General features: G+C 41.6%; 1 protein-coding gene across 1 annotated transcript in view; it reads left to right on the top strand.

The window, feature by feature from the left end:
• LOC127583306 (eukaryotic translation initiation factor 4 gamma 3-like) overlaps positions 1-27,756 on the top strand; it is a 266,563-nt gene that overhangs the window by 223,942 nt on the left and 14,865 nt on the right. The window contains 8 exon segments of the mRNA XM_052039146.1: positions 11,303-11,407; positions 11,877-12,015; positions 12,688-12,782; positions 19,194-19,264; positions 19,266-19,288; positions 21,955-22,045; positions 25,666-25,862; positions 27,446-27,561. Of these exon segments, the coding sequence (XP_051895106.1) occupies positions 11,303-11,407; positions 11,877-12,015; positions 12,688-12,782; positions 19,194-19,264; positions 19,266-19,288; positions 21,955-22,045; positions 25,666-25,862; positions 27,446-27,561 (837 nt within the window).

The following is a 27,756-nucleotide window of genomic DNA, read 5'->3' as shown; positions in this document are numbered from 1 at the left end:
ACGTCAGTTGCTGTGGTCCATGAAGAGACCAATGACATAGCAAGAATTAGGGGTAAGGTTCTGCTAAGGGAACTTAAGAACTAGTGTACAAATTAAGAAACAGATTTTCAAAAGTAGTAATCTCCAGATTAGGATTTAGTATCGGGGCAAATGGGACAGAATACACGGGCAGAATGATGCAGGAGACGTTTTTGGATCATGGAACTAATGCAAGTATGAGTAATGGAGAATGCTTTTGTATTGGGATAACCTCCACTTAAACTGGATTAATCAGATTCAGAAATGGCTTTAAATTTAAGCAGGTTCGCTGGGGATTCAGGCGAGAGGAAATTTTGAATCAAAGATTCAAACCCATTATGTGGTGTGGAGAATTACACGCAGATTGTGAGTGCAAGAACACGAGGAGAAGCAGGTGTCAGCCATATAACCCTCATGCTAAGGAGGTCATGGCTTGTGTAATAATGGTATATCCCTCAATTCCCTTAATATCCAAGTAGCTATCATTCTGTCTTGAATATATTACACAGCCACAGTCCTCTTAGCCGGAGAATACTTAGCATCTGATCACACCAGAAATGACAACGTAATGAAAAGAGTAAGGAGACAATGAGATTTTACAAATTCTTGCAATCTGGCTGTAAATTACCATAATGCTCTATTGATTTGAGTTTTTGTTTCCTATATTTCCCTCAATCAAATCCCCACTCATATTGCTTTAACCTACAACTTCGATTGTTCATTTCATAAAACACTAGTTTCAGCCTGATTTATATAGAGTCCATCTACTTTCTGCCATACTTGACAATGTTCCATGATTCAAAATCTTTCTCCCATGCTATTCTGACCCACATATTCCACTGTATGATCTATTTAACTCTGTATCATTTTGTACATTCTCATCGAGAGATTTTTATCTTTGAAATTCAGCTCATTAATGTGAACTCTATTTCCTTAAAGAAATTACTATAAGTGTATCAGTAGAGGTAAAGAACCAGAAGGAGGAATTAATAGAACTAAAAGTAGATAAATACCCTGGAGCTGATAGCTTTTATTCCAAGTTATCTTTGTTCTTCAGGATGCCAGCTGACAAGTGTTAGTTTGCTGATGAATGACTCGGTTCTATACAATAAACAGCCCTCATCCAGCCATTATTAATCTCGTATATAAATTATGTTTCATTCTTAGTAGACGTTCTCTCACCTTTGGAGTATTTCCAGCATTTTCTGTTTTTATTTGATTCCCAGCACTTGTAATTTTCTCCTGTGTTAATGTTTAAGGAGCTTGTTAGCCAATGGTGAGTGTTTCCCTGTCTAGAGGCTCTGGAATAAGAGGTCTACCAGTTAGAATAGAGTTGAGACATTTCTTAATGCCAAGCTGTGAAACTTTGAAATGCAGTTAAACTGTATAGAAAAGACTCAATAAATTGATTGTTAGATGCAGTGGAACCAGTATACAAAAAATGGTCACTTGTATAAGAGAAAATGGAAAATCCGAAGTAACTTGTGAAAGGGTTCAATGAGCACTCCGAAACCACAGATGTTTACCAATTAGGAGCCACAAACAATCTTCCATTCATTGAGCATTTTTCAAATTAAAACATTTGTTGCCTTTTTGTAAGTTTTCCAAATCTCACTGTTTTCTAGTTTTCAGATTGCCATTGATTCTGCAGTTAAAAATATGAAAAATATAAATCAGTGTAGAGAAAGTGCTTAGTGCAGGTAACTGTCAGGAAGCCAGACAAAATGTGATTTCATTGAGGCAAGTGTATAACTAATAAACTGAGAGGGCCTGCCTTTACTTAAAAAAAGGATTCTTAATCTAATATAAGGCCATCAGTGGGTTTTCAGGTCCCTAATTTTTTGTCCTGGAGGATCTTGGTGACATTGTAATATCTACAAGAGGTGAGAAGGAAGAGTTTGGTTTCTGGGCTCTCGTGATCATTTTCTATAGTATATAAGTCCAATTTTGTACATGCTTATTTTCCTTATAAATAAATACGAGTCTGAGCTTTGTGTTAACATTTCAAAGGTGTGGCTTTGCTGCCTTTCAGAATAGATGGGATGTCATGCAATTACGCCATTACAGGTCCTCCCAGATTACAAACACCCAATTTATATTCAGCCCATACATACAAGCATTTGGCAGACTGGCAGAATGGATTTGCCAGCTGCTGTGGGGCTGCAGGCATTTTCTGCCACCTGGGAACTCGGTTCGCTACATCTCCTATTTGCGAACTGTCTGGGTTATGAACAGTTCACAGGAATGGAGCCCTGCCGTAACCAGGGGAGGACCTGCGTTAAGAAATATCACTGGTAGGCTACCCTATCCATAATGCATGAAGAAACTTTGGATTTGGTTTCATAGGGAAGCTCAATCTGCTCATGCACCTAATGTTTTTCTGAAGTGTCCCATGGGTAGAAGGGAGAATTTGAAAATCTTTAAGAATTCATTGATAAACTGCTTCAGAGTGCAAGTAAACAGTGTCATACTGTAACTTAATAAGTGTATTCATTCATTGTTGGTTAAGCTGCAGTTAGAATGCAGTTAGTCCAGTATCAATTGCCATACTTCTGAAAAATTAAAGATAATGACTGCTCTTCCTGTAAAGAAATGTGATGGACAGCTGAGATATTGTGCATTCAACAAAGTCTAAAAGACAAAAGAGCTCGCTTCCATGTGCAGAACACATGACACAAAATTGGAACATACAATTTGCAGACTGTGCTGTAGTTGGGAAAATTTTCAGATTAGTGATTAAGTCATCTGTGTGATTACCTTGGATTTGATTGATTTCAATTGAAGTAAGGTTGGGTAGGATGTTAACTGCAAGGGGCAAACAAACTTGTCCTGTAAGAAACTATATCATTCGATGCAAGCATCCTTGTTGAAAGTGTAACATTTTGCAGATGAAGCAGATGGATAGGAAGATGTTGTTTTATTGAAAATTGTTAAACTAAAAACAACTTGTATGCTTGATCTAAGATTAAGAAACATAATACTGAAGTAATTATTTCATTGGATGTCGGCACTTAAGGATATCAGAATATTTTTCCATTTAAAATCTCAAATGCATTTAACTAATTTCCAGATATTAATCCTGTCACTATGAAAAACTAGATGATCATTCAGTAAAGAATGAATATAGGTACAAGAGGCTAAATACAATTCAGAGAGGTGGTAAAAAGAGAAAACTGAAGAGAGTTTTAAAAATAAAAACTTGAAAATAAGCAATGCCAGCTTTCCAACTTATATCTCTGTGCACTATATTTGATGTATATCTTAAAATCTGAGATAAAATGCCAATCAAATTGGACCAAAAGCCGATCAACTGATGGGGACTTTAAATATGAAAATTAGATTGTTACCAAACCTCAGAAATGATTCAAATTGTCAGTCTGGCCTTCCACACAAGAGAATTGTGCACCATTGCTTTACATCCACTGGAGAGAAGAGAGACATTCCTGAAACACTGCATTGACATGCCACCTGCAATTGCAGATTTCAGTGTCTCAGGCATGTCTCTGGAGTGGGGCTTGAGTGTTTAGAAGGTCAAGGCGGCAATAGTTGTAAAAACAATAATTGTTGTCAACAAGGAAAATTTAGCGAAAATTGGATAAAGTGATTAGGTCATTGAAAGGTGACTCAGGTAAAGTGGCCTCTTTCTACATCGTGAAATGCTGTGCCCCTGGGTGAGGCGTAATGAAAATTGCACCGAGCAACAGTAGTTCAACGATTCAGCGGGGAATTAAGCATCTTTTGTACTTGTTTCAACTAAAGGTACATAAGAAATGTAGAGATTGTGATTGAGTGATTTCTGTGGAAGAGCTATAGATAACGTCTGTATTTTTGCAGCTCATCCTCCATCCCAACAAAAGGAACATTTATCTAAGTACAACTAACAAGTTGGGTGTTCCAACCTTTAAATATCTCTTCGCTGAATAGTCTTATACTAGGCATGCTTCAACATCTCAGTGCATCTATCTGTTATCTTCCCTGTTCATTCTTTCTCTCCGACACCCATAAGACTATCAGAAGACCCCAACAGAAATAATAGCTTGTAGCCAGATGCAACGCACTAGGAAGAATGACATGGAGGCAGCGAGTGCTGAACTCAAGACTCTTTACTTCCAAACCAAAAAGCGTGCCAAAATCTCTACCCAAAAATCCTCGCGATCCGCGGGGTGGATGTGACATCAGACCGTTCCTGGAAGGTCCGCCCTGCACGGGTAGTTCAAAATGCATTTCCACGCGTGCGCCTGTGGCTCCTGATGGCGGTTTGAGCCCCACATGTGTGGCCGCCACACACCAACCCCCCCCCCCCCCGCCCCCGAAGCGTCTATCAGGGGAGTGGAGCCCCCAGTCCGTGTGGCTTGCCCGGGTGGCCGGCCACACTGGCGCGGTGTGGGTACCCTCACTGGCTGACCAATGTCCAAATGTGCCGGTTTGAGGCGGTCCACCGTAGAGGTCTCTTCCCGGCCACCCACCTCCACAACACCCATAGATCTGTTGTGCCGGATCACTTTGAAGGGTCCTTCGTATGGCTGTAGAGGTGACTTGTGCATGCCCCTGCGAATAAAAATGTACTCACAGTCCCAGAGGTCTTTAGGGGTGAAGGCTGGCGTGGGACCATGCCTGGAGGTCGGGACCGGTGCCAGGGTCCCTACCTTGTCCCGCAGCCTCGTGAGCACCTCTGCTGGAGTTTCCTCCAGACCTCAGGCCCCTGGTACGAACTCACCCGGGACCATCAGGGGAGCGCCGTAGACCAATTCCGCCGAGGAGGTGCCCAGGTCTTCCTCGGGGCTGTGCGGATGCCCAGTAAAACCCAGGGAAACTCATCCGTCCAGCTGGGGCCCCTGAGGCGCGCCATTAAGGCCGACTTGAGATGCTGGTGGAACTGCTCGACCAAACCTTTGGACTGAGGATGGTACGCTGTGGTGTGGTGCAGCTGGGTGCCCAGGAGCTGCGCCAGTGCTGTCCACAAACCAGACGTGAACTGTGCTCCCCTGTCGGAGGTGATGTCCGTAGGGAGGCTGAACCTGGCGATCCAGTTTGCGATGAGCGTCCTGGCGCAGGACTCAGTGGACGTGTCTGCAAGCGGTACAACTTCCGGCCATCTGGTGAACCTGTCGACCATGGTAAAGATGTACTTGGCGCCCCGGGAGACTGGCAGGGGGCCAACAATGTCCATGTGGATGTGTTGGAACCTCCTGTGCGTCGGTTGGAACTGCTGGAGGGGAACCTTCACGTGCTGCTGGACTTTGGCGGTCTGGCAGTGTACGCAGGTCCTGGCCCAGTGTCTGATCTGCTTGCGCAAACCATGCCAGGCGAATCTGTCCGCTACTAGTTTGATGAATGCCTGGATGGACAGGTGGGCCAGGCCGTACAGTGCGTCGAACACCCGTCGCCTCCGTTCTGCTGGTACCACGGGTTGGGGTCTGCTGGTAGACACATCGCACAGGAGTCGAATCGCTGCTGGGCTGATGGGGACATCCTCCAGCTGGAGTCCCGAAACGGCAGTGCAGTAAGCCAGGATCTCGGTGTCCGACTGTTGTGCTTCAGCCAGTGCTGCATAGTCTATCCCTGAGGACTGTGCCAGCTGAGTGGAGGCAGGGGCAGGACAGTGTGTTGGCGACGACGTTGTTCTTCCCCGCAATGTGGCAGACATCCGTGGTAAACTCTGAAATAAAGGACAGGTGCCTCTGCTGCCGAGCCGACCATGGGTCCGATATCTTGGCCAGTGCGAAGGTGAGGGGCTTGTGGTCCATGTAGACAGTGAACTCCCTTCCCTCGAGGAAATACTGGAAATGCCAGACAGCCAGATAGAGCACTAGCAACTCTCTGTCGAAAGCACTGTACTTCACCTCTGGTGGTCGTAGGTGCTGGCTGAAGAAAGCGAGTGGTTGCCACTGGCCCTCGACAAGTTGCTCTAGGACTCCGCCAACAGCCATGTCGGAAGCATCGATTGTGAGTGCCATGGGTACGTCAACTCTCAGGTGTACTAGTAGGGTCGCCTTTGCCAGCACCTCCTTGGCCCACTCGAATGCCTCCATGGACTCCACGTCCTATGCCACCTCTTTGGCCTTGCCGGCCATCGGTCTGAACAAGGGTCTCATGATACGTGCCGCCACTGGCACGAGCCGATGATAAAAGTTGACCATCCCTATGAACTCCTGCTGGCCCTTGACCGTGCTGGGCTTAGGGAACTGGTGGATGGCTCGGACCTTGTCCGGTAGGGGAACTGCGCCTTGCCGGTTAACCCTGTGGCCCAAGAAGTTGATCTCTGTCAGCCCGAACTGGCACTTTGCTGGGTTGACTGCCAGGCTGTGGTCACTTAGGCGTTGGCAGAGCTGGCGCAAATGTGCCACGTGTTCTTGGCGTGAACTGCTGGCCACCAGGATATCATCCAAGTAAATGAAACCGAAATCCAGGCTGCGTCCCACCGAGTCCATGAGTCTTTGGAAAGTTTGGGCTACATTCTTGAGGCCAAACGGCATCCTCAGGAATTTGAACAAGCCGAACGGGGTGATGAGGGCTGTCTTGGGCACGTCGTCGGGGTGCACTGGGATCTGATGGTATCCCTGGACCAGGTTGATCTTCGAGAAGATGGTCGCTCCGTGCAGGTTCGCTGTGAAGTTCTGGATGTTGGGCACCGGGTATCTGTTGGCGGATGTGGCATTGTTGAGCCATTGGTAGTCTCCGCAGGGCCTCCACCCTCCTGCGGACTTGGGCACCATGTGCAGCGGGGATGCCCACGGGCTGTCTGAGCGGCGTACGATTCCCATCTCCTCCTCGGTGAGGTGGAGCTTGTTGGGTGGGAGCCTGCAAGCTCGGGCGTGCAGCGGCGGTCTTTGCGTGGGGATGTGGTGCTGCACGCCGTGCTTGGGGTCGGCCTTGGAGAACTGTGGGGTGACTATGGAGGGGAATTCTGCCAACACCCTGGCGAATTTGTTGCCCAAGTGGGTCACGGAAATCCAGGTGGAGGGCCAGTAACTTGGCTTCTCCGAGCTGGAAAGTCTGGAATGTCTCGGCATGGACCAAATGCCGGCCTTTCAGGTCGACCAGGAGGCAGTTGGCTCGTAGGAAATCTGCCCCTAGTGGTGACTGTGACACCACTGCCAACATGAAAGTCCACATGAAACGGCTGGACCTGAAATGCAGTGGGATGGTTCGCGAGCCATACGTTCGAATACTGATGCCGTTTGCAGCAGTGAGCTTGGGGCCTGGGACCGCGTTGCGAGTGTCCATGTTCGGGGGGGGAGAACGCTGACTTCGGCTCCGGTGTCTACCAGGAAGTGCTGCCCGGAGGGTCCCAGAGGTACAGGAGGCTGTCTCGGTGGCCAGCCGTTGTAGCCATTAGCGACGGCTGGCCCCAGTGTTTCCCGGGAAGGCACATGGTGGACGGCAGCGGCGCGCACCTGAACCCCATCTTTGGTGATAGAAACACCATTGTTCGGAAGCGTCGTCCTTTTCCCCCGTGGGTCTCGACAGCTTCGATTGCGGGGCCTGGGCTTTGGGCTGTACGGTCGCAGCTAGGCCAATGGAGGCTGCTCCACGTTGCTTGCTCTGCCAAAAGACGTCCACTTTAGCTGCGACCCCCCTTGGGTCGCTGAAATCCTCACCCGCAAGGAGGAGGCGAATGTCCTCTGGCATTTGCTTGAGGAACAACTGCTCAAATAACAGGCACGGCTTATGGCCGTCCATGAGCGCCAGCATATCGTTCATTAGCTCGGATGGTATGCAGTCACCCAGACCGTCCATGTGCAGGAGGCGTGCGGCTCGCTCATGGCAGGAGAGACCGAAGGTACGGATCAGGAGCACCTTAATCTTGTGTTACCTGTTCTCCGTTGGTGGCTGGTGTAGGAAGTTGATGATCCGGCCTGCCATGTCCTGGTCGAGTGCGCTGATCACATAGTAGTACCGCTGGTATCGGCTGTGATGTCTCTGATGTTGAACTGGGCCTCGGCCTGCTCGAACCAAACGTGGGGCTGAGCGGCCCAGAAAGTCGGGAGCTTCAGAGACACCGCGCTGTGCGAGTTGCTCAAATTCATTGCTGGTCACTGAGTCGTCGGTTCCAGATGCTGTCTGGAACGTCGGGGTCACCAAAATGTAGCCGGATGCAACGCATTACAAAGAACGACATGGGGGCAGCAAGTGCTGAACTCAAGACTCTTTACTTACAAACCAAAAAGCGCGCCAAAATCTACCAAAACCCCTGGTGATCCATGGGGCAGACGTGATGTCAGACTGTTCCCGGAAGGTCCGCCCCGAACGGGTAGTACAAAACACGTTTCTGTGCATGCACCCGCAGCTCCCGATGGCGGTTCGAGCCCCGCGTGTGCGGGCCGCCACAAGCTTGTTCTTGGTGTTTTGGCCATCTGGGAAAGGGATGTTGAAGATGAAGACCTCAAACCCTGCACAAAACTCTTGGTCCACTTGTTAGTAGACACTCCTGCCCTTATTTATGCTTTTGAGACTTGAACTACATACAGCAGACACCTCAGGTATTGTAGAGGCAGCACCAAAACTGATTCTGCAATGTCTTCTAAATCCACCAGTAAGGTGAAAAAAAAATCAACATCTCTCTTGCCAGCTTCCTCAGCAGCTGCATTGAGCAAGCCACATTTTTCATGTGTCTGACACCAGATTCCCTGAGCAGACGCCCTGGGCTCTGTCACAAGAAGAGATCATTATAGAAACTGGAAAAGATTCCAGGACATTCACCAAACCTCCATGGGGGAGAAAATGTAACATCTCCATTTCTGGGAATCCCTAACCCATACGACTCAAATTCCAGATAGTACTGAGTGCCTTGAGTCTACACATCAAGGTGTAGAAAGAGCTCACCACCTATCAAACTGTGCACCCATCTGCTCCATCTCTTGCCTCATCTATGTCCGTGGATCTCGCATTGCCCTCAGCAGTGAACTCAGAACCCACAGGTCTGAAGTGGAATCAAGTCATCCTCAATCCTGCCAGGCACCCGAAGAGGCTATTGACTGAGCCAGAAGTTCTCGTTTTCAGGTCTTCCTCCAGACCCGTAATCCAGGCTGGAGATTTTAGTGACGTACCGTGACAATGTTCAGTGCTATTTTCTTTCAGATGAAAATTTAAACTGAGCACCTGACTATCCCCTTGGGTGGATACAAGGTGCAATGGCTGGATGTGATGTTCAGAAAATGTTTGCCAGATTCCACCCCCCCACCAAACAATTTTCAGCATCATTACAGCAGATTATCTGGTCATGTATCTGATTATTTGTAGCAAACCTTGCTGTGTGCAAATTAAAATCCACATTTCACAAAATTAACTACCTATATTTGAAGGCAGCTTCACCTGTTTCTATATTATTTTCAATTCATTTCCTTCCTTTCCATTGAATACAATTTTGGTGGTCAGTTGTACATTACAGATGTGCAGTTTTACAGACTGTGGTAATCAAAACTCAGTTCACTTTCCAACCCATTTTCATGAATGGGTATCTTGATAAGCCATATGGCTGGGTCTTTGGGAAGCGATATGAACTGTTTTTAATTTGAGGTTTACATCAGATCACTGTTTACACAGCCTTGGTCAGTACAACTTCTGTTAAGCTCCCTTTTGTTTCTTGCTGTGGATTAATGGCCAGCATCATGTTTTTATTTATCAGATAATTTTCTAATCCAAATTGTAAACGCTAAATTTCAAGTTCACCAAGACTTTTCATAAAGTGTTAAAGAAATTTGGAACAAGATGGTGTGAAACTGAAATCAAATGTTGGTTGACACTTTATGGGTCAAGTTGGCTATCTTAATGTTATTTGCAAGATAGAGCTGATCTGGACTTAGAATATTGATGTTTCTATTAGACTGGTCATTCTTGTTCTTAAACAGTTGGGAATCCTTCATCTTCAGCTGTTAGCACTCAGTAGTTTGGAGGGGCACCCCTTCCAGTTGGGATTAGAAAATCCATTCCAGGGTAAATTGAATGAGGGTGGATAAAGGTGGTGTCTCCATGTTTACGAAACAACTTTGTTTCTGTTTTCATAAACTGTAGCAACATGTACGCTCCCTGAAATGTGCCAATAGCATTGCAATGTGTATTTCATTCATCCACTTGTATCATGAAACTGATATTCTGTCACAATGGTTAAAAGGACACAAAGCCTTTGATCTATCAATGTAGCTTCCATGCTTAAATGGATTTTAATGTTGATGCTTTTATTGTGCTTGCAATTATTCTGTATGCCTAGAAGCATTTTATTCAGTTGGGCAGTATCTGTTTTACTAAAAGCAGGAAGGAAAGAGACTTGAACAATTGTTGATAGTTAAAGATCATTGCTTTGGAAAGTAGCATTTAGCATTACTAACTGATCATTCTAAAAGGTTATGGTATTTAAGGATGCTTTTATAGCGCCATTTAGTGGTTAAAATAGGAAATGCTCCACTGCATGGTTGTAGAAGTGGTAAATCCCCTAACTATATGTCTTCAACACTCAGTGAAAACCAAACCCATTGTACTAACTATGTGTCTAAAAATTAAATGACTTGATATTGACCAGATCAATCACTAATTCTACAAAGACGGCATCTTCTTCTGGCTACCACACATATGCCAGTTTGTTGTTGCCTGAATTTCTGGAAGTTGCTCTGGAATAGTACGCCACCGTGGAATTCTAATGAAAACTTGCTTTCATTTGTTTTATATCTATCTGTCTGTCTTTTCCATTAAAATTACATTTCTAACATCCAAATAGTAACTGCATAATCTTTTACTGATATAGCAGGAATAGAGAGAGAGTGCAGAAAAGATTCACCAGGATATTGCCTGGAATGGAAGCTGTAGTTAGAAGGAGAGATTGGATAGGCTGAGTTTATTCTCACTGGAACATAGGAGGCTGAGGGGTTTGTGAAATTATGTGGTGCATAGATAGGGTAGTCAGAATCTTCCAGGGCAGTGGAGCTTAGGACTAAAAGACACAGGTTTAAGGAGAGAGGGGAAAAATTTAAAGGAGATTTCAGTTTTTCCACACAGAGGGTGACGAATATCTTGTACAAGCTGCCAGAGGAGGTGGGGCGGCAGATACAGTTACAGCGTTTAAAAGGAGAGGTACTTGGATAGGAAGGGCATAGAGGGATACAGGCCTAATGCGAGCAAATGGGACGAGTGTAGATGGGCATCACAGTCGGCATGAATGAATTGGGCTGAAAGAGCCCATTTCTGTGCTGTACATTCCTGCGATTCTATGATATTAAAATTGAGTTCAAAAAAGTTCAACAATATTTAATAATGAAACTGAGTTTTAATAATTTGATTGTCATTTCAGCCTCGCATGGACCAATATTTCAATCAAATGGAAAAGATAGTGAAAGAAAGGAAAACATCATCTAGGATACGTTTTATGCTCCAAGATGTAATAGATGTTAGAATGGTATGTAATCCATGTATTTTTTTTAATCCTCCTTTTGAAGTGGTAAATTCCTTCTGTGTAATATTGTTACCTTGGTCTGATCAAGTACATGTTTTTGATGTACCAGTTTGGAGTAAGGGTATCACTCATCATAATAAGGATATTTTCGTTGTCCTTTTCATCCATTCCCTCCTTGGGAATTTTGATGGAGACCTGCTTATTTTTTTTTAGAATAGCTCACAACTTATGCAAGTGTGTCATAAGTGCACTTCCTATTTAGTTTTGAACCATGGCAGCACTTAAGAAACGGGACAAATGTGTTATCACTTGATTTTTAAGGGGAGCGAGATAGTTTGAAATCCATCCTGAAAAGAATATGTTAATGCAGGTAGATGTACAACATCATGATATTGAAATATCTAAATATATAGTGACATAATAGCCATCCCTGGGTTTCTGTACACATGGAATATTTTGTAATCAACCACAGAAAAACTGGGTGTCGCGTCGGGTCGAACAGGGGCCAAAGACCATTGAACAGATTCATAAAGAAGCTCAAATTGAAGAGCAGCAGCAGCAACTGAAGGTTCATCAACAATTATTGTCGAAACAAGACAAGAGGCGAACAGGTAGGAGCTTTGATTCTGAAGCTGTCTTTTCAAATGTAACTATTTTTAAGTATTATCTTTAAGTTGTAATGCTTCTTATTATGCTCGTGTATTCACTATTTTTATGTCATTCTTGTTCAAGTAGAATCTATCTATTTGAGTTCTTTTATACCCACTTGGATAAATAGCTGTCTGATTAAGTGGTAGGAAAAAGTGGGTGCTCAAAACCACAATAGCTGTTATCAAAAAGGTCCTTTTTTTTTTAAACTGCAGCTTGTGCTGGTGCTTGCACTGTTAAATGAAACAATAATTTGTGCTGTTGATTACAAGTGTGCTCATGCTTTTTGGAGTTTAGCTGAATATGCACTTCTTTTGCTAAACTGCATACCTCTGAATTACAGCTTTTAAAATGGTTATGAAGGATACATGCACAAGAAAATTGTTGTTTTGGGGTCAGCTATTTTTCAGTGAATTTTAAAATTGTGTGTTAAAATGCAGGAGCTACACCTATTTGGCCTAATTCCAAGTCATCAGAATGAGCATTCATCAGAAAGAGAGATGATTCTTGGAACCGAGACAAAATAATTAATTTTTACCTACATCCACTTACCCGTTAGAGTAATATTTTAAAATAAATGTGATCACCATAACGCGAATATTACATATTTTAAGAATAATCTCTGACATTTGCAGGTGGTGGTCGACCCACAGAAGAAGCTTGGAACACTGTCCCAGTCACAAAGAGCAGCAGAACGATAGATCCCAGCAAATTTCCAAAAATCACCAAAGTATGGGCCTTGCTTATATGATTTTTTTTTAACCAACTAAGTAGTAAATCAAGAGCAGACTAGCTAATTGCGTTGATTGTCATATATTTACCGTTACCACTGAATAGTAAGTGATTATTGTATAAAACACAAGGTTTGAAGACAAATTTGTTGTTCTTAGGTTAAACCAGTCCAGAAAGTGCTGTAAGGTATTGTACAGAAATATTAAGTAGTTTAAAAAAGGGTGTACTGACTGAATGCAATTACTGATGAAAATATTTCTCCCCCTGCAGAAGGAAAACTGAGAATTTATCATCACTAGAGAATGAGAAAGTAATTTTTTTCTGTCATGTGTTAAGATAGGCTCTATATTGTAAAAAACAGAATTAAATGTCTATTTGATAAAAAGAAGAAAAATAAATTGTAAAAGGAAAGTTGGCAGTACAAACATACATTCATGCAAATTAGGAGCAGGAGGAGTCTGCTGTACCTCTCAAGGTTGCTCCACCATTTTGTAAGATCATGGCCGATCTGATTTTAACCCCAGCTCTGCATTTCCATTTACCTGCAGTTACTCCCTTGCTTATCAAGAATCTACTTCTGCCTTAAAAATATTCAAAGGCCATTCTTGCAGCACACCTTGAGGAAGAGAGTTCCACAGACTCGTGATCCTCGAAGAGAAAAATTTCATCTCATCTCCATTTTAATTGGGGACCCTGTAATTTTAAGCAGTGACCCCCTGATTCTAGATTCTCCCACATCAAGAAACTTCCTCTCCATGCCTACCCATCAAGATCCTGAACGATCTTGTATGTTTGTCATTTAAACATCAGCAGATACAAGTCCAGCCTGTCCATCTTTTCCTCATAAAGTTACCTATTAATCTAGTAAGTTTTCCCCAAAGTGCTTCTAATGCATTAATATCTTTCCTTAAATAAGGAGACCAACACTGAACACAGCACTCCAGAGGCAGTCCCTTAAAGCCCCCCACAAGCATAGCCTCCCTACTCCTGCTCTCAATGCCCGTGGTAGCAAATGATGACAGTCTGTCAGCCTTCCCAATTACTCGATGCACTACATACCAAACTTTTGCATATCATGAACTGGAACACCCAGATCCCTGTGGATCTGAGCTCCCACATTTTAGGTAATATCCTTAAGTTTTTTTCTGCCAAAAAGGACAAATGCATTTTTTTGCCCACATCAAACTCTCTATTTGTCAGATTACTGTGAATACTGAGACTAGCCCGACACACATACAATGGGGTAAATGGCATCCTTCAAGACTAAGTACTCTAATTGTAACTGCAGAGGCTTTAAAGTTATTTAACATAACCAGTCATTTCACAGTTAATGTGTGTCCTATCAATGAATTAAGAGGACCCAGCTGAATGCTTCTCTTTGATCTGAAAACTTGTCAAATTTGCTGTGATTATTGAATAAGTAAGAAGTCATTGAGTGCCTTGGTGCATTTGATCAATTTGAGAGGGAAAGCTTGATTCAGCAAGTACATGTTGCTTTTTGCTGGTTAATGTCTGGCAAAATATGTAGGAATGGATTGGGGCTATGTTAAATGAAGGACTGTTTTGACGCAAATTTGACAGCCCAGTTTGATATAGCCAATGATAATTGCCACTAAGGTGATTGATGAGGAATCCAGGTACTGGAGAAGTAACATTTTAGCTGTTACAAACCAGCAACAAAAGAAATACACCGAGTCATGTATCAGTGTTGAAAAAACTTTATTAATAACTACTTACAATAATAAGAAAAATAAAAGTAAAAATGTAGAGTCTTAGAAGTAAAAATGTTAATTCTTAAACGTTAACCCCAAAACTAAACTCTGTGTGTGTGTGTGTGTGTGTGTGTGTGTGTGGCAAATTCCCAAACTCCAAGTCCAGGAATAATTCTCAAAGTTCAGTTCAGCAAGCGGTAAGGTGAAACATGAGCAAAGGCTTCCTCAACAACCACCGTTGACTGAAGATAAGACGTAGATGTAGAGAGAAAATAGAGATTACGAAATCCAAATGTTCCACGATGGAACTCATACAACACCTCGGTGTCTGCTCAGCAGTGACTACTCCACCGCATCTGCCTCACCCCGAAAGGCACTCGGATCGTGGCCGTCCACACACATACGTGCTTCCTTCTACAGGTCAGCAACAAAGTGAACTCCACTGATTTGTTCCGAAGTATCTGCCACCCCGAAAAGCATCCAAGACGTGGCCGTCCACACAAATACCTGCTTCCCTCTACAGGTTAACAACAAAATGGACTCCACCGGATGACTCCAATAATCCAAACGTGGATTGTAGTGACAGGCACAGTTACCATTTTTCATCCATTGATAGAGACTAGCAGGCCCCTCTCCCCCTCCCCCTCCGACGCCGACTGACTTTTTCAACAACGCCCTTTAACTTCTGTTGACGTAAGCACGCCACACACACACAAAATGCCCTATCTTAGAGGGACATTCACCAATAGTAACCTAGTCCGTAACATAGCACTGAAGATCACAAGGAAACCCTTTTGTGGTAGCATGAACTGTGTGTAGACTACGTGTCACTTTATTGTAGTCGAACAATGTTTCCAATCTTATTTTGAAATAATCTAAGTTTTCTCAATGCCAGCCACTATCAAATCTCACTACTGAACTTTTGCAAGGATGCTGCCTTGAGATTACTTAAGCAATTTTAACTTTTATTCTTCCAATCAATGAGTAGAATTTTGTTCCATTAATCTGGGTTGGATTCAAATCCTGGTTCTGAAGGCAAGGAAATCTATTTTGTTGCAACATTTATAGTTAACAGTTTGATTATGGTGTAGGTTTTAACCTTGGCATTATGTAAGATCTTGTTTGTTTTTCAATCAAGTGTTTATAAATTGCCTTTGAAGAATTTAACCAATGCATCTGTAAGTGCTTTAGCCAGGAGTGTATTCCATGTAGTTACAACTCTGGGGGGCAGTGGGGGGTTGGGGAAGTGTGGTGGAAGGATATCACTCAAAACTTCATTTGTTTCAGGCCCATTAATAACAAGTTCATCCTCTGTCCCCTGAGTTAAATAGCAAATTAAACAAATGACCACTATCTACAAATTCCATCCTTGATTATCTTAGATTTTTGTACAAGGAGGAAAATTGAATTTGAAAACAAAACTTGGTAACTGGTTGGGCTTGTAAGCTCTCTGCACCTCAGATGCAACTATATCTGTTAATTGCTGGGAGGTTCCTCTTGTGGCATCTGTTAATTAATGAGAGCTTCCTGTTGTGCAGTCTATTAATAGAGGAGATGTTGCTGCAGTAGGATCTGTTCTTTGGTGTTTTATTTTTTTGGGTTATGTTTATTGGCAATGTATTCTCATTGTGAAGCCTGATTAATGGTTGGTCCTGTTGTAGAATGTATTAATTGATTTGAGATTCCCTTAATTGACCAGCACAAGAAAACCACACAAAAGGATTTGCAGTAGAAACACAAAATGCTGAAAGTATTCAGCAGGTCAAGCAACATTGGTGGGAAGAGAAATGGTTTATGTTTCAGGTCGAAGACCCTTCATCAGAACTGGAAAAGTGAGAAAGCAAGTTAGTTTTAAGTTTAGCGGCGTTGAATGGATAAAACAAAGGGAATATCTCAGATTGTGATGTCAGGCTTACCCAGTTGATCCCAATGTTTACGGCACTGTCTCATTAATAAATTGATCGGCACACTTGGAGAGGGAGAAAACAAGTGAAGGGACATGTTAAAGCTGACCTGCAGGTCAGAGCTATTGCTGAAACGTGAAACCAAAAGGAGATTGTTGGAAAAGCCCACCAGATCAGGTGGTGTCTGTGGAGAGAGAAAACTTGAGTTAATGTTGCAATTGAATAACCTTCCAGCAGAACTGAACATTTCTGATACAAGCAGGAAAATCAAGTTGCCTGAAATTATTGAACTCAGTATTGATACCTGAAGGCTTCAATAGGCTTAGATGGGTGATGAAAGTTTCATTGGAGCAGTGCAGGAGGCTACCTACGGGTCAGCATGGGAATAGTGTGGTGATTTAAAGTGACAGTCAATTGGAAGCACATGGTTACTCTTGCAGACTGAATAGAGGTATTCTGCATAGCAGCCACCTCTGTTCAGTCCACAAGAGTAACCACTATGTTTGTTTCCTCCAATGTAGAAGAGATCACATTGTGAGCACCAAATGCATTACACTAGATTCATAGAAGTCAAAATGCTTCACTTCATGTGGATGGAGTCTTTGGATCCTTGGGTGGTGGGAAGAGATGAGGTAAAGGAGCAGGTGTCACTTCCCCTGTGGTTGCATGAGAAGAGGAGGGTTGATGGAGGTCAAAGAGTGGACTAGGGAGTTATGAAAGGAATGGTCCCTTTGGAATGCTGAAAAGGGAGGGGTATCTGGTGGTGAAATTTCATTGAAGGTGGCCGAAATTGAAAAAGATGATCTGTTGTATTTTGACACTGCTGAGATGGAAGGTGAGGGAATTAAATGAGACAAGGTTGAAGGCTCTCTCAACTCATGGTTGAGAAAAAAGGCATTCAAAAGGTACCTGTGTGGAAAGCCTCATCAGAGCAGATACAATAGAGACAATAGAACTGGGAGAATCAAATGGAGTTCTTATAGGAGGCAGGATGGGAGGAAGTATAGTTGAGATAGCTGAGGGTTTGTTATGGAAATGTTTTGCTAACCTATTCCCCAAGATGGAGAAGGAGAAATCCAGAAAGGGCAGAGAAGAGTCCGAGAAAGTGAAAGTGAGAGTGTGAAAATTGGCAGCAAAAGTAAAGAAATTTTTGCGCTCTGAATGATGGCAGGAAGCTGCACCAATATACTTCTCAGTGCTTTTACATGCCCTTTTATTTGTTTTCCTTCTAACTGTCCTCCTCAATCATTCAAGCAGATGGCTCCGTAAACAGTAAGATCATCTGCGCAGGCCTATTCTCACCCCATCACAGATATTCCCTCTGTCCTATCCATCCCACTCCCACCCTCCCTGAACCTTAAAACTAACTTGTTTTCTCACTTAGACCATTCTGATGAAGGGCCTTTGACCGGAAATGTAAACTCTGCTTCTCTGCGCAAATACTGCCTAACCTGCTGAATGTTGACAACATTTTGTTTCTATTCCAGATTTCCAACAATTGTAGATCTTTGTTTCGCATAGAACTTGCATGCAGTTGCAGCAAGTATTTGGGATGGCTCATTTAAGAATGATATGCATGCATTGGAGGCAGTGCAGAGGAGGAGATTTACTAAATTGATTCCAGGGATGAAGAGGTTGAGAACATTGAGTATATACTTGTTGAATTTTAGAAGAATGAGAAGTGATTTTATTGAAATGCATGAGATTCTGAGAGATGATGTTTCTTGGGATATCGTTTCAGAATAACGTACATTTAAGACAGATGATAGCAAAGAATTTCATCTTGAAGGATTGTGAATCCTTAACATTCTCTACCCGAGAAAGCTGTGGAGGTGGAATCATTGATCACAGACAGGGTGGAGATTGACAGACATTTGAAGTACGAGGGAGCCAAAGGATGTGAGAAAGTGATGTTGAGGCCAAGACTGGATGAGCAGTGATCTTATTGAATGGTGGAGCGGGTGGCACGGCCAATTGGCCTAATCCTGCTCTATTTTCTTATAGGCAGGGAATTCCTGCTGTGGGATTTGACTGAAACAGCATTCCTGTTGCGGGAAATGTTAATTGCCAGGAGTTTCTCATTGTGGGATTTGTTAATTGCCAGCGCTTTCCCTTTATGGGATTTGTTAATTAATGGGGCATTCCTGTCGTCAGATCTGTTAATTAATCTGCTTTTGGATTTGTTAATTGATGGGAATGTGCTGTTACCTGTTGATAACAAGTTCATCCTGTTGTGGCTTGAATTAACTGATCCATGAATGTTTAATTCATGTTCATTTTTTTTTCTTTCCCCCTTCATTTTCCCTTGGAAATACATTCAGTCACGTAGACTGTGGGACATTACAGCTAAGCTTTAACCTGCCCTTGTCTGTGTTCTTTGGTGCCGAGATCAGGATCAGGAACCACTTTTGTCTATTAAGGGTAATGATTTCTGGTTTCAAACCTAACTTCACACTACACCACCATTGAAATTATCTATATTGTTTAGACTTGCACTAATTCAGTTCACTTAGTAGCTGAATGGAGACAATACCCTGTTGTTAAAATGCCAAAAAAACACCTTTTTGGAAGTAACAATTTTCTCTGGTTTACAAAATCACATTAAGTGCTGGCAAACGCTGTGATGGAGACTGATTCTGTAGAAAGATGAAACAATTCACAGCTTTAACAAAAATGTCAAATTGATAAGCATCAGGGTCAAAGAAACTTGTATTTTAGTCCGACCAGTGTAAACAACAGGATCATATTTCTCAAAACTTTGTAAATATCCTTTTGCTTCATTCCGTTCCATAGCCTGCCACAGATGATAAAATACAGCTGGGTCCAGGATGCCGATTAGGCAGCTGGGGTAAGGGCAGCAGTGGAAGGAGTGAAAACTAATGAATCTGGTAAGTAAAATTCTGTTTAATTGACCACCTTGGCAACGTGAATGTTCTTTGTTATTGCTTTCTTTTGTAAATATGGCTTTGGAGACTGTTAAACATTTTGGTACACACCTGCCTAATCTCTCTACCACAGTGTTGTAAATATTAGTGGATCAATGTTTTTTGGAAATGCAAATTAAAAATTCTCCATTGATCATCAAAAGCTTAAAAAAACAAGTCACCCTCATCTGAACGAATGACATATGACCTTATCATAAGCTTTTACCAATGCAACCTCTCTCAGAACATGTAGTGGTCCTACTTAATATGCCACTAACTGATTATTCAGAAAATAATCACGTGGTTAATCACAAACCACTGTGGTCTTCATGGTGTTTTGAGAATCTTGCAGTGGACAAATACAACAAGTTTACATGTTAACCTAAAGTCAGTTTTGGAGACTAGAAAGATGGTCACATCATGGATAATCCAAATTGCTTTTTTTTGTAAATATTTCTGGACAATGATTATTTGAATTTGCTGTGAGAAATGGTTACTAAAACCAACAGAACTAATGGGAATTGAATCTTTAGGCATTGATCCCATTTAATTTCTTACCTTCTAAGGGATGTTGCCTTTTTTTTTGCCCCAAAAACACCCACGGATCATCATAATTTAATTTGCTGTTTACCTGATTGCTCTGCAAGATACCTTCCTGTATTCTGATGCAAAATTAACAATATTTCCTGAATCTTTGCCCACACTGAAAGGTCTGAAGGTTTAATTTTATTGCAGCAAAGTCATTACAAATTTTGCCTTCTGCACCTCCTTCCACCACCACCACCCCGCCCCCCCCCCCGCCCCTTTTCCCAGGCCTTGACGTTGTGTGTGATTATGACAAAGGTAAATTATCCCTCTTCATCCAACTCAACTTGACCTCAACCTTGGACACAATTGACTACACCATCCTCCTCCCAAAGACTCTTCATCATTATCCAGCTGGATAGAGGTCACATACCTGGTTTACAGAGAAGCATCTGCAATGACTTCCCATTCCTGGTCCATTGATTCTGGTGCCTCCACCCTGAGGGTCTGGTCTTGGCTCATCCTAATTATCAGCGAAACATCTAAAAAGAATAATTTTCTACCTGAACACAGAAAAAGTACTTAACTTCAATTATCTTGGTCTATCCATTTTCTAAATTGTCAGATTATATGTTTGACATCCAGTGAACTACAACAACATAATGGTTACGTGAAATAATGATCAGAAGTCATCAGTTAAAATCCACCATTCAGTTTGGGAAGTTCCATTCAGTTAATTATATCCAGAGGAAGATGCACATATATGTAATGCCGATGGTGAGTTTATTAGAAAAACCCACTGGTACGGTAATGTCCTTTAGTGAAGAAAATCTGCCAGCCTTGCCCTACATGTGACTCCAGATCCACAGCAATATAATTACCTCTCAACTGTCCTTACAATTGACCTATTAAGTCAACTGAGCCTGCCAAAAGAATGAGCTATAAATGCTAGCTTTGCCAGTGAGACCCACAGCTGGGAATTAATAAATTAAAGTACTGGATGAGCTAAAATCTCCTCCAATTTAATTCTGGGAAGGCTAAAGCCAGTTGCCTTAGTCCTTAACACAAACACATTCCCTCTCCATCAACCCATTCATCTTCCTGACAAATCATCCAAGGCCGAACCTGTTTGCAGTCTTTTTCATTTTGACCTGAAGATGAGTTTAATAGTACAAGACCATGTGATCTCAAAGATCGTCTGTTTCCATCTCTGAAACATCAGCCAAAACTGCTGATGCCTTTGTTACCTCCAGTTTCAGTTTAATCCTGGCTTCCTGTGTACCTCCCTTTGTAACCTCGAGGTCTTTCAAAACTCCACAGCCTATGTTCTAACTCTCACCAAGTGACATTCACCCATCTTTTCTATGCTTACTGACTCTGGGTTAAGCTCTGCTTCAAACTTAAAATTCTTATCCTTTTGTTGTTAAATCCCTCCCTGGCCTCAACCCTCCCCATTTCTTTAAATTCCTCTTGTCCTGTAATGCTTCCAGATACCTGCTCTTCCAATTCTTGTCTTGTGAGTACCCTCAATTTTACTTGCTCCATCTTTGGCAGTCATGCCTTCAACTGCTTGGCCCTAGAGCTTTCACATCCTTTTCCTTTAACAATCCAGGTTTTTGTGTGTGTCTACTTTTCCTTTAAGATGCTTCGTAAAATCTTTGACCAAGCAACAGGTCATCTTACCTGATATGTCCTCCTGTGATTTGGTGTCAGATTTTGTTTAATAATTTTGTTAAATATATTTTACTACATTAAAGGCACTAAGTAAATGTATGTTATTAAGAACATAATCCAGGCCGATGTGAATGCAGCATTTTTTTTGGAGGTGTCACCTTTTAAAGTGATTATTGCAAGTCTTGTTCACATAGACATAGAAAGTACAATGTCCTTTTAAGGAGTTTAGGTTTCCAGGTTTTGCGGCCAGTATTTTCTGCTCAGCCAACCAAAACGATTAGTTGCTCATTTATCTCATTTGGTGTTTTAAAAATTGATTGTCATGCTTGTGTTTGCACTAGATCAGCACTCTTGTACATTTTATTTTTCTCGTTAAAGGCTTACCTTTACTTTTATGTTCCGATAACACAAAGCTCAATGTTTTATTTCAGATTCGCCGCGAACAACAAGTTTAAATAGATTTTCTGTGCTACAGCAGTCTGCCCCACCTTCTGATTCAGATGCACGCAGGATGGCACCCAGGTGAGTGCTGTTGAAACTAAAGGCCAGAAATTGGGATTAGAATAGTTTTTTTTTCTTTTCCTTTCTTTCTTTTCCCCCATTCCTCATTTCTATTTTCCCTTTCCTTGGAGCAGACTCGATGGGCCAAATGGCCTGCTTCTGCTCCCTTGTCTTGTGATCTTGTTAGCATATTGCTTTCACTGTTTAGTCTCTCCAGATAATATAAGCAAAGTACCAGAACAACTCAGCGGGTAAGGCAGTAACTGTGGAGAAGGAAGAGAGTTCATGTTTCAGAACTGTGGAAAGTTGGAGAGGAAACAAATTTGCATTGCTGAGAAAAGGAAGTGTGGAGGAGAGAACATGAGGGTTGTGATAGGGTGAAGACTGTAGTGATTAAATGACGAAAGGCACATTAGTGCAGGTTGAGAACATAGAGGGAGTAGTTAAAAGTAAGAGGCTTAGGTGGAGGAGGTATGAAAGAAGTACAGTAATATAAAATTATCAGAGGAGAAAAACTGGAATGCTCATTTTCTGAAACAGTTGAGCCCAAAATACGAGTCATCAAGGCTGTATCTGTAAAACAATGTTCTGTGAGCTTGCTGCTCGCTTTGAGTTTGATGGAACAATGTTGAAGACCAAGGTCACAGTGGAATAGAGAATTGAAGTGCCAGAAACTGGAAGCTCAAGATCATGCTTTTGTAATGAATAGATATGATATGTTCAGCAAAGCGGTCACCCCACTTACATTAGGTTTGCCCACTGTAGAGGAAACTGTGTTGTGAGCAGTGAATGCTGCTTTTCCTGGAAAGAGTATTTGGAGTCCTGGACAATGGGAAAGAAGGTAAACGAGTGGGTGTGGCATCTCCTGCTGTTACACTGGTGGAGGTGGACTCTGTGAACCAGACCATTGCAGAAGGGATGGTCTCTTTGGAATGCTGAAAGCAGAGGGAGGAAGGTGCTTATGTTGTTGGCATCATGTTGGAGCTGTTGGATAATACACAGGATAATTTGTTGAATGTGGAGGCTGGTGGAATGGAATGTCAGGATAAAAGAAACCTGGTTCTGGTTAGGAGGAGGAGGAGTTCGAGTAGATGAGCAGGAACGTGATCATTTGGTCCAGTTTTACAGTAGGTTCATTCATAACTTATATTAATAAAATGATGTTACATTGACTGTTACAAGCCTATGAAAAGATGAATCTCAGTTGGAGATACAAGGCATGTAGATTTTTTTTTAGCTTCTTCTTACATGGAATGCAGCCATCACTTGCTTTTGGGTTAGTGTGTACCTGGATTATCTTATTCTGTAGGTGTTGAATATTAAGCAGGTTTTATGTTAAATCCGTATGTTAGAAGAACAACTCCAGAAAATAATGGCACCTTCATTAGTTTGGATAGCATGTCTGCACCTTCAACCATATGAAATACGAGCTGCAATTTCCTGTCTGCAAATAGTAACTCTCCTCTTTCTAGTATTATTTATCTTTATTTTCTTGACCTCGCTCTGGAGCGTGCTCATTGGAAACTAATTTGCAAGATGTGCAGACCCTTGCCCTTTACTGTTTGGATCTCCAAACAACTTAGTTTTTGGCTCTGCTCCCTCCTATGTTGTTCCTTATTTGTGAAATTGTGCCCAGAGCTTGTACTGTTTTGATAACCAAGAAATTGGCGCTGAGTTTATTTTATAGTATGCTACTTTTATGAAGGTGACCATCACAAACCCAAATAAAGGTAAATCTCAGCTGCAGGTATATTGCAGGTAGATTTTGTTTGTTCAGGTTGCAGGCATGACTGGCAAAGCCAGCAACTAAGTGATTCATATTCAGATCTTTAACATTTTACTCAAAACAGTTCTTTACACCAGACCATATATTTTGGATGATCATTGTTAGCTTTCATTTAGTGTGAATTTCTGTGTGTTCAGTGATCTCACGCTGATTGCAGTCTTTCTTTATATTCTACACTTCCCAAATGCCATTCCGAAGAAAGACAGGCAGACTGATGCAAGTCAGCCACTATAGCTCTTGAATTGTTTGCTGAGAGGTGTGCAACGCCTGCCCAAGTTGACTAACTGTTTTGCCTTTCTCCATCATCACAGGAGAACTGCTGGGCCAGGTTATGCTGAACCCAAGCCACAGGCCTGAATTGCTGTTGGTGGTTTCTGCCCACTTGCACTTGCCTGGGCCAGATGCTGTGAGCTGATGTTACTGACCCTCCACATACACAAGAAATCTGGCATGGCATAGCAAAACTTCAGCTGGCCTGCTGCAGAGGTCCCTCCCCTAGACACTTCTGACAGGAGGTAAAGCTGAGGTGGAATTTGCCCCCTGTCAGAGCAGGAGATTCTTATTAATAGTTTTGAAGAATATTTAAATGACGTTATAATTTAGAAAGAATAAAAAATACTTAAAATTGTAATTAAGAAATTTAAAACACAAACAAAATAAAACATTAAACTGAATTAAAATATTTTTTTAAACATCCATTCTCCAGGCTGAGTACACTTGCTGAAATGGAGTCTGATTCTACGCCACAACTGAAAATACCTTCTTTTTGCCTAATCTATCAAAACTTTTCATAATCATAAATTCTTCCTATGAGAAGAAGTCCAACCTATTTCATTTTCCCTGATTTGATAAAACGTCTCAATTCTGGTATCATCTGAGTATATCTTTTGCCCTTCACTAATGCCTCAAGCCTTTTTATTACTTCCAGTACTTCCAAAAATGGGAAAAATAGGGATATGTACGTGTAACTTCTCTGCTTTACAATTCTGGTCTTCTAAAATAAAAACATTCTTTGCATTGTTTTTTCAGGGCCTTATAACCCAAGTGTGTCAGTGTCCCCATTCCTTAACCATCCAACCCCACAGATTCCTTTATACCTTTTGAATACTTATTTTCCAAAAAGCATGTAATCTTTTTATTATTCCTACCAAAATCTTAACACCACATAATTATCTACATTGGGTTTGTTATTGGCAAAAGAACTACAATCTGTAATTTTTTCATGTCTTCCTGTTGTTGATTCTAATTTTTCCTATAAAGTCTTGTTGACGAGATGCTGCTATAACAGTTTTACATCAGAACATCATAAGTAGTTTAAATCAGTGTTTCCCTCATCTTTGATGAAATATAAAAAATGTTTCTTAAAACAAAATGCAATGATTTGGATTTAGTGCCTTTTATTCATTTATGAGATATGGACATTGCTGATAATGGTGGCATTTGTTTTCCATCCCAAATTGACCCACAAGTGAAGAGGTAGTTAAGAGTCAGCCACATCAGTTGATCTGGAATTGTGTACAGGCCAGATAGGGTAAGGATGGCAGATAACCTAGTTCCTACGATTCATCAATGTGTCAATGCACACATCACTTAAGGCAAATCATTATTATTTACAGATTCTAAAATTAATTTTTTTTCAATTTTGGGATTGAATTTTATAGACAACAACTGTTAATGAAACCATCACAATTCATTCAGGCACTTTGAGGTTCATGAATTAGTGTTACTTTATATTGCTATCTTTACTTTTTATTTTATAGACATCTGCTTAATCTATAATGTGTAACTTCAAGATATAAAGACTATTTCTTTCTTCTTCTCCCCCTCACCGTCTCAATCCCAACCTCTCATGTAGTCGAAGCAGTATGGGTAGAGAGAAGAACGATAAACCAGGTCGGCCAGCCATCACACGGGGGAGCAGTAATAAGGAGCTCCTTGATGATCGAACACGAGAAGAAGAGAGGAGAGAAGCCCTTGAAATTGTACAACAAGCCACAAGTACCTCTGAGGAGAAGAGTGCAGAGGGAGATAGGAACCGTACTAAGGAAAATGGTAATTTTGCAATTCCTGTAGCTTATAGCCAACATGAGGCTAAACCTTCAAATTTGCTCCATTAATTTGGAAATCATTTGTATAATTAGAAATAGGCATGCAGAACTAAACTTAACCTAGCTCAACTCTCTGCATTATTTTTTTACAATAGCTTATGTCCAGATCTACACTGCTTTATCCACAAGATGAGGTTTGAGCATTCGGCATAACTAGTCACCCTGGTGGACATAAACTCCAGTAACTGATCTTCAACAAATAAATTTTGCCGTGTTGGGACATTTCTAGAAGTATTTACTGGTGTTTTCTTCCTAATACTTCCCAATCTTACAGTAATGAGGACAACTGAGCATCGTAATTTTGGGCATTTACCACTGGTACTCTAAGCCAACTATCAAGTAGTGCAGAAGTGAATAACATAGCACCTTAACATTTACAGTGGCTCATGGATATTTCCAGCAATATCCTTGAATTTATATGTATTTTAATTGATAAATGTTATCTATTTTAATCTTGTAAGTAAAACAGGGCCTCATTAACTGTGGCTCAGAGATGAAGATGACCCTGACATGATTAATCTCAGGTGTAGTAATACTATGGTGAAATAGTTATCCCTTGGGCAAGGGAGAGCAAAAAATAAGGGAAGGTTGCTGCATGCTATCTCTGGATAAGTTACTGGGAATACAGCAGGTGGTTGTCAATCACTTTGGTTTACCTGCTGCCTATTGTCCTCCCACTTTTTCCCCTCACCTTACAATAGGCCTCCATGCTCCATTTATACTTGATTAATGCTTTCACAAGGTAGTTAATTAAAGCTAGTGCCAGTGAAGCCATCCCTTGGTATAAGTCAATAACTAGTGGAAATGATGGGGTGGGAATGGGGAGGAAAAAAATAATTGATACTCATTTCATGTCTTATATGGCAATAGGGCGGCTTTTAGAGTTTTTGTTCTTGATCAATAAGCAGCTAGTCATGGTCGATCTTCTTTACTAATAGCCATTTGAAAATACTGATTATAGCAGCACATGCAGTGTTAAGCGGTTTATTCATCAGCTTTTAATTTCAAGAATTTATAAGCATGAATAACACACATGCATATTTGAATGATAAGCCGTCTCCAAAGGGTAGATTTTATGTTTAGGTGGCTTGTGCTGGGCCGAGATCTGTACATGTTTTTGAGTATTTTAGTACATGAAGTAGAAAAGGCCTTGGTCATTTTGTGTTGTGATTTCTCTGTGACAAGCTGCTGATGTCATAAAGGTGTAATCACTATGGGAAACTGGCAATGTCTTGTTGGCATATAAAAAAAACTAGTTGTTGCAATATTTGTTACAAGAACATTTTGAATGTAAAATATCTAATCATCTTTCTTAAAGCAGAGGTAAGCATTTATAATTGTACTTGGCTTATAGTGGGTGGACTTCATTTAAAATAAATACAAAGCATTGGAGATGTATTGAAATAATAATTTTAAAATAACTGGTCCCTTGAGAAACCTATCAGTGGTTCACTACCTGTCAACTGTATATAAGCAGCCTCTATGTTGAAGGAAACCTCATTAAATTTGTTATTTTTTTTCCCTCAGTGAAATCTGAAATTCCTTCTGCTGAGGCTTCCCTCAAAGCTGTTGAGGCTGAGGAGACGATGGAGAAGAAATCAAAATCCATTATTGATGAGTTTTTACACATTAACGATTATAAGGTGAATACCTGCAGAATTTTATTTAAAATAACTGCCTAAATGTAAAAGGTTTACTTAGTAACTAATTGTAATAAAGCTGCCTAGTTCCTATGAACAGTATTGTTTCTGCACCTTTGAATATTTGGTTAACAAGATTTCAGGAGATCCCCATTCCAAAACATATTCCATTGAAAAACCAGCATCAAATATCATGAG

The sequence above is a fragment of the Pristis pectinata genome, chromosome 26 (genome assembly GCF_009764475.1).
Source record: "Pristis pectinata isolate sPriPec2 chromosome 26, sPriPec2.1.pri, whole genome shotgun sequence".
Classification (NCBI taxonomy): Eukaryota; Metazoa; Chordata; class Chondrichthyes; order Rhinopristiformes; family Pristidae; genus Pristis; species Pristis pectinata.
This window is presented reverse-complemented; position numbering and strand designations above follow the sequence as displayed.